This window comes from Abramis brama (genome assembly GCF_963993115.1).
Source record: "Abramis brama genome assembly, chromosome: 17".
NCBI lineage: Eukaryota > Metazoa > Chordata > Actinopteri > Cypriniformes > Leuciscidae > Abramis > Abramis brama.
Window position 1 is genome coordinate 23,882,945 of NC_139979.1, and position 11,027 is coordinate 23,893,971.

An 11,027-nucleotide genomic window follows, 5' to 3' on the forward strand; every position below is an offset into this window, starting at 1 on the left:
ATGCCGATAATAGAGGAAGTGAAGAAATTATTGACAACGTGTAATCAACCAGCTTGTGTCAAGACCTGTTTTGAACAGAGAATAGTTGAAAGAATAGTTAAATTGTAAAGCTTCAGTCGTGTGCGAGCCTGAAACACCAGTTTTTTCTAGAAACAAATTTTTGTAATATCCAGCAAAATGTACTCTGTGAAGAACTACACAAGTGCATACACAATTCAGTAATCAAACACTTTATTTGTACTTTCCAAAGCAAACAAAATGAATGTTTTCACACTAAAATTGTAAAGAACACAAAAACAGTTGCAAGAACAGTAAGTCACCTCTTCATGAAGCACATCGGAATAACATCAAGCCAAATGCGTCATACCTTTCTGCTATTAATATGGACTCTAGTTATTAAAGCAAAGCATTTCTAATCTGATACTATAGAAGTGCTTTTCAAAGAGCCTCTAACTCACCTTAAGACACAGACCAAAACTTAAATGATACATAATAGTAGAGCACCTTAACTATCAGCTCTGTTCCTCCTGATCTTGTAAATAGTTGTAATACTATGATCTATAGCTGAAAAACAGGAGTGTTTATGCTCATTTATGATCTCAGCACCTCAAGGGCATAAAGAAAATGAATGACTCCACTAAAAACAAAATCAAGCTTTAAGCTTCAGTGCATTCAAACACACGATACATTAACAAAAGTGTTGAAAGAAAAATATAATTAATCTGAAATTTTGTCCTGTGGTTTCCAGTGAGGATTTACAGTAATTCCTACCGTATGAAATAGATCCCACAGTCAAAGAATCACATTAATATTTGCAACATCAAAAAGCGAATATTCAGAAAAACAAAATGAAAAGAAAACCAACCATATGGAAATGCACTTTAACTGTTAATTGTTGTCAATGGTAATGTGCCACAGACGACTCTCTCCAAGAACAGCTTTTTCCTCAAATGTATCATATGATCGCAATTTATCGTTAATAACATCATTCAGAAACATCACATATGGGTTATAACAGGCTAAAGAGGTAGGCCTGATCCTTATGTTACTTCTCCTCACTAACACAATATTCCACAACAAATAGCCAATTTGGAATGTAAAGCGAAGCATATTTGTGAGTATAATTTTTCAAATAAACAATTTCAGTGACTTTCTGAAAATTCTGACATAGAAAATTCATGTTTAACATTGATTGAGTTGGAGGAGCATGAGCTTAAAAAACTTCATTTCAGTTTCATCAGACATGGGTTCATACTGCATGTAAAACTTGATTGACCATTCGAATGAAAATAAGTACTTGTACTTTACACCAAACTACATCTATGTGGTGACCATATCACACAGTCAAGCAGCACTGATGTCTTTTATAGAGACTGAAAACAGGCAGTGTTTCATGTTGATGATATCTTGCCAAAAATATTAAATAACCAAATCTATCTGTGGGACTTTGGATTTCTGAATACTAGTTAGCAAACGCCAAATTAACATTTTGAGGGATAAACAGAGAATAAGTGCTATTGGGAAGTAAAAAAAATTGGAAAAAACAGCAGCACTTCTGAACTAGGAACACGCCTGCTGAACTGAACATCTCTCTTTGGGTTTCAAAACCACGAACTGTCCAGCCTCTGTTCATTGGGTGTTATGATTTGGTCACATGGGAAGTAAATGGTCATCCCTTTCCTCTGGCTCCTCCCCAAGAGGTTCAGTAGCCACACCTCTGTACGTGGGGGGTTGTTCTCTGTTACCACGGGATCGGCAGACGAAATCACATCCGTCCTGTTAGGGTAATAGAAGGGTATATTTGGTTCATAAAAGGAAAAGAATGATTGAAACGGGAGACAGAGACCGATATACGTGTTTACACCTACAGCAGATAAGTTGCCGATCTGTGACCAAAAGGCATAGTTGGGGAACTGTTCAACTCCCTTGGCTCCAACTACCAGTCGCTGATAGAGGAATCCACCGGTAAGATACACAGCCAGGCAGGAGAATACACTATGAACAGTAAACATGAACATTACATGTAAAGTATGTGCAAAAGACATTAATGTTTCTTCTTGATTGCCACTAATGGTGTGATGATCCCTCTGAGAATGTTGAAGCACTCACACAATAAGGAATATGGAGCCGCCACTGAGTTTGGATAGCTTTACAGGACAGAGTACATTGGTGTCCAGCTCAAACAGGTAATAACAGTCATCGGTCTTCGTATTGTCCTCCAAAACCACTGAAAATTTATTCTAACAAAACACAAAGCAATTAATGATTAATAAGAAAATGACTGAGTTGATTAGGTTATTCTGGCTATTGTCATGGTAAAAGCTATGCTATCTTGCATACCTGAGATAATTGTTTAGTCCAAAAGTGACAATGCACTAATGCCAGTAGCCAGCCAGGACTTGATATTAACTTTTTTGCGCACCAGCCACTGTGGCTACTGTTTTTCCAAAGTTACTAGCCACTCAGCATTTTCACTGGCCACAATTTTAACATCGATACCATGGGGAAAAACTGCCATATAAATATTTTTAATATTAACTCATAATTTGGCAGCAGGTATGTTAGGCTGCTGTCACTTTAAGACCTGACGTACGGATCCATTATACTGTCACACATGCGTTTTCTTTCTCAACTGTTTATGTTCACTTAAAACATCTTAAAATCACTTAAAACTCTGACTGTGTTTACGTGAATACTCGGCAAGATCGGCATTTTAACATTATTTTGTGTGTATTTGACTGTTTAAGCGCAATAAGTAGCGAACACGAACTCAAGGCAGCTTTAAAGGGATACTCCACTTTTTTTGGAAATAGGCTAATTTTACAACTCCCCCAGAGTTAAACAGTTGAGGAAAAATATCGAAACTCTTTGGTCATTTTTTTGAGAGAGATGCTAATGGTCCTGTCCGATTCAATGATCTATGCTAAGCTATGCTAAAAGTGGTACCGTCAGTTCAGCTAAATGGATTCGAAAACGGTAAAACTCAACTGTTTAACTCTGGGGGAGTTGTAAAATGAGCCTATTTCCAAAAAAAGTGGAGTATTCCCTTAAGGTGTGAGCACAAAATCTGCAGGGATGAGTAAAATTATCCCAAGCTGAAATTCAAGCACTGTAACACCAACAATACTCATCCGGAGCAATGAGTGAGTGAGGGGAGGTGGGTTTGTTTTTCGAAGGTAAAGGTATATAAAAAAAAAATTAAACAACAAAAGTACATAACAAAACTACTAAAAGACAAAAAGTGTTTCTGAACTGTCACTATTGTCATTTAATGCAACAAGGATTGCCAAAGTCAACAGATTTTACAAATATACCTACCAATCCCTGTGTAAAAATAAAATAATGACGCTGCCATCTTTCTTAAAGGAACACGTTGACTTTTTGGGACTTTAGCTCATTCACCGGAGTTAGATAAGTCCATACATACCCTTTTCAACTCTGTGCGTGCTGTAAATCTGTCTGACGCACCCACCGCTAGCCTAGCTTAGCACAAATACTGGAGGTAAACGGCTCCAGCTAGCCTACTGCTCCCAATAAGTGAACATGTAAATAGGAAAATGTTGGTGTTATTTTGTCACTTATTGGAAGCAATATGCTAGCTGGAGCCGTTTACCTCCAGTCTTTGTGCTAAGCTAGGCTAGCGGTGGGTGAGTCAGACAGAGTTACGGCACAGAGTTGAAAAGGGTATGTATGGTAGGGTTGCCACCTGTCCCGGTTTTACCGGGATTGTCCTTCTTTTTAATAACCTGTCCCGGGAAATTTATCCACTCTCCCGGGACACTGAATGTCCCGGTTTTCGAAAGGCTACGTGAATATGTTGGTTCAATTTACTATTTTCTCACTTGAAATAGCCTATGCATTGTGCACAAAGTGGTCGGTGTCTCTCATAGGGTGTCTCTTGTGTGTAGAATGCGCTATCATTGGCTCTGGGGCGGGTGTGTCGTGTGACGTAGGCTACGTCATCTACGCGTCTGTCTTGGCAACTAGCCAGTTACTACAGGCGGCAAATTGAAGCAGTGATTGTACGTCGTCAACATCGTTTGTTAGTGTTAACATGGGTGGCGAGACGGAGGACGAAGATGACAGTGTGTCAACAAAGACTGACAGGCCAGTAAAAAAGAAAATGAAACGTTCGACCTACTTTAATAATGACTGGATGAAAAATGACAATTACTCCACATGGCTAAAGCAAACACCAGGCGATCCACTATATGCTACTTGCTCCGTATGCTCAGTTAAAATTCTGGTTAAACATGAAGGCAAAACTGCTTTGGATGACCATGCTAAAACGAAGAAACATCAGAGTCGCGTTCAAGTAACCAGACAAACAAAGGCAATTTCATCATTCATGATTACAAAAAGCTCAGAGGACAAAATTATTGTCGCCGAATTAACAGCTACCTATCACGGTGTGCGACATGGCCATAGCTACCTGTCAACTGACTGTGGGAACAAGGTCAGTGCAAAAATATTCAGTGACTCTGATATTGCAACTAAAATGTCTTGTGGCAGAACTAAAAGCGAGGCCTTAGTGGAAAATGTGTTGGCACCATTTAGTCAGCAAAGATTAGCAGCAGAGTTGCAGAAAGCGCACTATTTTGCAGTATGTTCTGATGCATCCAATTCTGGGCACACAAAATTGTTTCCCTACACAGTCCAGTATTTCTGTGCATCCGAGGGTGTGAAGTATGGATTGTTAGACTTTTATGACGACTCCAACGAATCTAGTGAAGCCATATTCAAACAAATTGTGTCTATTACTGAGAACAATGGACTTTCAGTTAGCCAGATCAGTGCCTATGGTGCAGATAACGCATCAGTTAATTATGGTCGGCACAACTCAGTTTTTCAGAAACTCAGAGAAGCTAACCAACAAATTGTGAAGGGCAATTGCAAGCGTCACATCATAAACAACACTGTCAAAGCAGCTAATCGTGTCTTTAGTGCTGGAGGGTGTGACGTGGAGGCCTTTGTGCTGAAGGTGTATAGTGAATTCAGTTGTTCTGCTAAAAAAGTGGAATTGCTTAAGGACTTCTGTGAATTTACTAATACAAAATACAGGGAGATTCTGAGGCATGTCCCCACACGCTGGCTGTCTTTGCTGCCAGCGATACAGAGGATTTTAGAGTGTTGGCCAGCTTTAAAGTCTTATTTTGTATCCCTGGGAAAGGAGGACTGCCCAAGTATCATCTGGACATTTGTGTGTGGTGCAAGTGATGCAGAAAATGTAGACTGTACTGTAGCTGAATGTATCCTTGCATTCATGCACAATGTGATGCAAGAATTTGATTCATCTATTAGGGTGCTCGAGAGTGACAGTGCTACTGTGATTGACGTTTACTCTGTGATGAACCGATTGCGCAGTCAGCTGATCGCAAGGCGCACAGACAAATTCTATGGCAGCAAAGCAAAACAAATACTGAGGAGCCTTTTACCCCAGCAACAGGAACAGTTCAGGAGCCTGGTGGACAGATTTTTTGAGAAGGCAGTGCTGTATCTTGAGGATAAATTTGACTTCAATGACCAGGTTCTTGCACACATTGGCTGTCTCAGCCTTCATGAAGGACAATCACTCCAGTGGTCAGAGTTGGAAGTTTTAGTGGAAAAACTGGCCCTGGATGTTGAAGAAGACAAGCTGTGTGGTGATGTAGTCCTTCTGAATGAGGTCTTACACACCATTCCAACAGACCTTTCCCCAGACAGAAAGTGGGCCTATTTTTTTTAGCAAGGCAACTGAATCCACCGAGCTGTTGAAAGTAGTTGCTTTTGTTTTTTCCATACCAGTCAGTAATGCCTATGCAGAAAGAGTGTTCAGTCATATGGAGGATGTTTGGTCCGATAAAAGAAACAGACTGTCAGTTGCAATGGTGAAGTCTGAGCTTCAGGTCAGATTGAATTTCAAATTGTCATGCACTGAATTCAAGACATTCATTGAAGAACAGAAACCACTGATAGCTGCAGCAAAGGGGAACGCCAAGTATAGATGGAAGACTAGGTAAGCTAAGGCCTATTTATGTGTGATTTTGTTATTCCAATGTCTGATTGAGACATACTAAATAAAAGTGGCTATAGATGTGGCTAAGGTATGGTAAATGCAAATCTAATGTCATCCCTCTACTTATTTCTTTAGCAAAGAGGAAGCAAAAGCAAGCACAAGCACCAGTATCTAAGCAATCAGGTAAGCTATAAGTTAAGTAAGATAAGTGAGAATACTTGAGATGTTTAAAATATTCATGAGTCACGACTATGCACAATCTTACTGCACAAAGGCCAATTTTGTCTTGTGGGTCTAATGTCTAATGGACATTTTCACTTGTGAGCAAAGCGGTCGGTCAGGTCATCGATATGTCCAGGTTTTTTATCAGACACAGGTGGCAACCCTAATGTATGGACTTATCTAACTCTGGGGGATACAGTGAATAAGCTAAAGTCCAAAAAAGTTGGCGTGTTCCTTTAAGTATTTTTTTTTAGAAATTCCAAATCTCATCTGAAAATCGTCACTCTGACCACGCTCTACAAAACAGTGGATTACTCCATAAATATTAATCCATGGCATTTAATATTTTTGCTTTCATCACTATTGAAAAATATTAAAAGTTTCTGAAATGTAATTGTTTGGACACGGAATGACCCGACCCGATAGTCCTGCTCAGCTGAAATGGTTAAACATTTTAAACTTCAATTCAACGGGGAGGATATGTGCAGGTAATCCCACAAATCCAAGCAAGCATTCCCACTGAATATCTCTCAAAATGCAATCTATGCCATTTCAAAAGCATAAAAAGTTCATACCTTAGCACTTTCGCTGCATGAAATCATAATCATGGCTTTTCTTGCCTGTTGTGAACAGTGGCCGTCATAACGCTCACCCCCCTCATAGATGAGCCAAATCCAGTCACCTGCACCAAGAATAAAAGCAGAACTATTGTAGAAAATGAGTTAACAAGACTTCCTGTGACACCTGTAATAATAAGTTCTGTAATTTAATCAAATTTGATGCGTGCATTATGTGTTGTTGCAAAAGAACATTGTAAATAAATCCCTGCCAATAAAAAGATAATTTCAGCTGTCATTATTATAAATCAACGGTGATATGAATGACTACTGAAAGAGATCCTGAAGACCATAATGGGTTCAGAAAAGTCCACCTGTAGCAAAAAAGAAACAAAAGCAGACACGTCATTTCTAAAGGTCAAGCAACGTAACCTACTTCCTTTAAACACTCGTGCTTGACTGTAGTTCCCAATTTTGACCAGCTTTCCATTTTTGTCTTTCTGCACAAGACCTGCATCCTTCACTCCGCCAGCATCTCCACACACCTGAAAAATGTACGAATATGTTTCCGGCACATGTTGTTCCGCGGTGAAGCTGTTCAGAGTGAATATGAGGATAGTTAGAAGTTGGCAACTTTAACAAGACCAGCACAACCTGCAAACATGAATGCAAGACTAACTTGCAAAAAGCTGACTTACCTTTGATTGGTGAGAGGCTCTAGCAAACTGAGCGCGTTTTGCTCAGCTTTGCTGGGTGAAATCAGCTTGCAGTTGTCCGTGTGCTTAGCTTGCACTCCAGCAAGTATTACGAAAAGAGGAGTGATTATTCTCACAGACAGAAACATGACTTTCAGAGGTGACGCCTGATGGGAAAAGGGCATTAAATAAACTTGTCAGTCAATTTATCTATTAACTGAATGATGCATGCACACAGTACATACAATCCCATGACGGAATTGTGGGCAATGTAACAGTAGCATTACACAATATGCACAGAATAAATACACATGTAATGGATATTTTATTATATAGAATCATGTGTTCTATGATTAGTACAGAACTCATTAGACAAACAGAGTCCCTTTTCTTGGTTAACTTCTATCACTTTTGGTATCTTATAACATCTTGCATATTTTATAAAATTTTATTCAGCTATTCGTTTTTTTGTTTATTGTCCACACCTTATGTGTACTTCACAAATACAATAAATCAAAAACTCAGAAATATCGTGAAATATTTTTTGCTCAAATCTGATTCATATTTTAGCTGCATAACACTATAAATAGGTCAAAAGTGAAAGGTCAATAGTGTTTTTCCAATTATACGTCATATTTGTAAGGACCACAGAATGAACCCATTACTTTATTTCGAAAATACAATTTGATAAAACTCGAGGAAAACTGCAAAATGTACATGTTTACTGCAAAGCCTGGTTCTAATGCCAAAAACGATGTAATAATCTGTATGTGATATTACTGAAAACGGTTCCGAAAAGACAACAAAAAGTTAAACTTGCATCGATCCAAGTTCAAGTACGTTAAGCAATGAAGCAAACGGTGATTAAGAACTTTAATGTGAAACCAGATACACAAGCTGCTGTTAGCATAAGCTGCCATCTTTAATGTGTATGCAATGAAATAAATGCACAAAGTTAAACACAAACGTACCTTTCAGAATTTGTATGAGAGTGTTAACTGTAGAAAAATTAAAAGTGGAAGGTCTCAACTAGTTGTCTAAATGTGGACACCCAGCCTGGGGTTCTTCTTTCCAAAAGTGTCGCACTAGTTGATGTCCTTAACCAACACTTAACGGCATTCCGTCAAAATATACGCTAGTATCGATAATTACACAGTGAATAAACAAACTTCGGACAATATTAGCGTTAAAACAATTGCATGATTTAAAGGATTCATCTGTTTCTGTTCAAACGCGGAAGTGAAACTAAACAGGCGCCACATGTGACTGAGCATGACGCGGAAGCTGATGCGCTGCTGCACGTGAACATGGGATATTGAGTGTTGCTCAAACAAGTGTGAGTGATTCCTTAGTTACAAGATGGTGCTGTAGATCTAGCTGATCATCAAACAAGACGTGTTTTTCCCTGGTAAGTCTGCCAGCTCTCCTGTTTGACTTAGATATTATCGTAGAAGTAAACTGCAAAAGATCCAGTCAGACGAAGAAGTGAGGATGAAAACTCATTTTTATTTTTATAAAGAATAAAGGAATAACAAATGAAGAATAAATTTGAGTAGTTAAGTGAAATGTTGGGCCCTTGTTGCAGAGAGCTAAGGGAACAAGGGCATATGTATAGGAAATTACATCCTCCCTGCTGTGTTTATGTCAGATATAGGTCAAGTATCCATTATGTCAGGGGTAGGCCTACCTAGTCCTGTTCCTGGAAATCTACCTTCCTGCAAAATTGGGCTCCAACCCTGATCAAACACAAATGAAAGAGCTAATTAAGGGTTGCGTCCGAAATCGCATACTCTCTTGAGTAGGCCTACTTATTCTGAATAAGTAATTACTTAACAACCACTAAAAACTACATTCTAGTATGAGTGTGTGTAGCATGAATGTAATTCGGACATACTACATTTGCCATGTTGTCATTATCATGTGATCTACCAGTGTCAGTTACGTCGCTTCACTGCCATTCATAAATCCTCTCCCGTGGCCTCATGGAATAGTAAAGTGTCCATTGTATGCACACTTCAGGATCTTTCCCGAAGAATTAGGTCATCCGGGTACTTTTTGCCTACTCTTTTATGAGTACTGTTTATTCAGACACAGTCACATACTGTTTTTTTTTTGCCTACTATGTAGTAGGGAAGTATGTGATTTCAGATGCAGCCAAGATCTTCAGGAGCACTTGATAATTAAGATAGGTGTGTCTGTTCAGGGTTGGATCTGAAGGTAGGTTTCCAGGAACAGGATTGGGCACCACTGCATTATATGTTTGTGTAACGGCGTGACCTGAGGCCTGTTGTTGCACAAAGCCGGTTTGCTACCCAGGGTTGTGTTTCCCAAAGCCAGCTGATCACAAGTTCTGTCGTTACCAACACAGTTCAACAGAACTTGCGACCATAGTTGGCTAACAATGCATTTGGGAAACGCAGTTCGAGATTAGTTTGAGCAAACTCTAGTTTTCCAGGCTCAAAAGGTGGATTAATTTTTAACTTGGGTTGCACAGCTAACCTGCTTCAAAGCAGGTTTTGTTCTGGGTTATAGATTGCAAACACAAACTTGACCAATCAGCTGAGTAAAGTGACATGTTTCTGATGCAATAAAGCCACTCCTCCTGTATCTCTCACTCCAAATTAATGCAGTTTATAATGCCATTTTAGAGACAAAATTGCTCATCTTTTGCTGCTAATTTTTTTTTTACATTATATTCATTATTATTATGTAATTTATAAAATATATTCATATAATTATTAAATTCAATGACAATTAATATTAATTAATATAAATGTCATACATGCATTTATAAATAAAGCTTTTAAACAGATTAAGCTTACATGTATTTGAGCTCTTTGTGAAACTATAAGGCTTATTTGTTTGATTCACATTGATATAGTTAGAATTTTTTTTCAGCTGTCTTCTTAAACTCTTTCTGCAGCAGCAAGGCTTATTCCTGCCTTGTGAATGCGGTTCATTTCATGATATTTTTCATAATGATCTCAGCAGAGAAGTAAATTGTGCTGTCTCTCTCCCCCTCCATGTTCCGTGATTGGCACTTTCAGGAGTTAATCGCAAACCCTGGATCAAACCTGAGTTGACAGAGAACGTTTATACAGAGCATTGTGAGCCTGTTGAACCTGATCTAAACCAGGTTGGATTTGTATGGATTCGTCAACGAGTTTGTTCAACTGCAACAGGCCTCTGGGCTGCGTCCGAAATCTCAGGCAGCTGACTTGGTGTCTCGCTGCCTTATCAGGCAATGACTTTGTAGGCACCGTTTGCACACAAAGGTATCACAAAACTGATTACAGACTTCTGAGGCAGCGTAATGGTTTAAAGGGGAGGTATAATGCCCTTTTCACAAGAAAATACTTCATAAGTATTTGATGTCCCCAGAGTGTATATGTGAAGTTTTAGCTCAAAATACCCTACAGATATTTTTATATAGTATGTTAAAATTGAGGGTGAGCAAAAACGCTTCGTTTTTGTGTGTGTCCCTTTAAATGCAAATGAGCTGCTGGGCACAGAGGGCGGAGCTTCAACAGCTTGCATTCACACAGACATGCACTGAAC

At 38.9% G+C, this 11,027-nt stretch overlaps 1 protein-coding gene across 1 annotated transcript; it reads right to left on the reverse strand.

The window, feature by feature from the left end:
* Positions 1–214: 214 nt before the first annotated feature.
* On the reverse strand, positions 215–8,760 carry m6pr (mannose-6-phosphate receptor (cation dependent)). Its single transcript, XM_084089546.1, has 7 exons — positions 8,441–8,760; positions 7,473–7,636; positions 7,211–7,368; positions 6,793–6,899; positions 2,110–2,240; positions 1,869–1,995; positions 215–1,776 (listed from the first exon to the last, which is right to left on the reverse strand). Exons 2-7 carry the CDS (start codon positions 7,616–7,618, stop codon positions 1,651–1,653), a joined length of 795 nt encoding a protein of 264 aa, XP_083945672.1. The 5' UTR covers positions 7,619–7,636; positions 8,441–8,760; the 3' UTR covers positions 215–1,650.
* Between the last annotated feature and the right edge of the window lie 2,267 nt (positions 8,761–11,027).

What these genes read in the sequence shown, in the direction of transcription:
- m6pr (XM_084089546.1), bottom strand. Translation starts at nt 7,618, where the DNA reads ATGTTTCTGTCTGTGAGAATAATCACTCCTCTTTTCGTAATACTTGCT. An exon ending in GGCTCCATATTCCTTATTGT is followed by an intron (nt 1,996 to 2,109) that starts GTGAGTGCTTCA and finishes TACTGTTCATAG; the next exon opens with TGTATTCTCCTGCCTGGCTG. An exon ending in AGATCGGCAACTTATCTGCT is followed by an intron (nt 1,777 to 1,868) that starts GTAGGTGTAAAC and finishes TTACCCTAACAG; the next exon opens with GACGGATGTGATTTCGTCTG.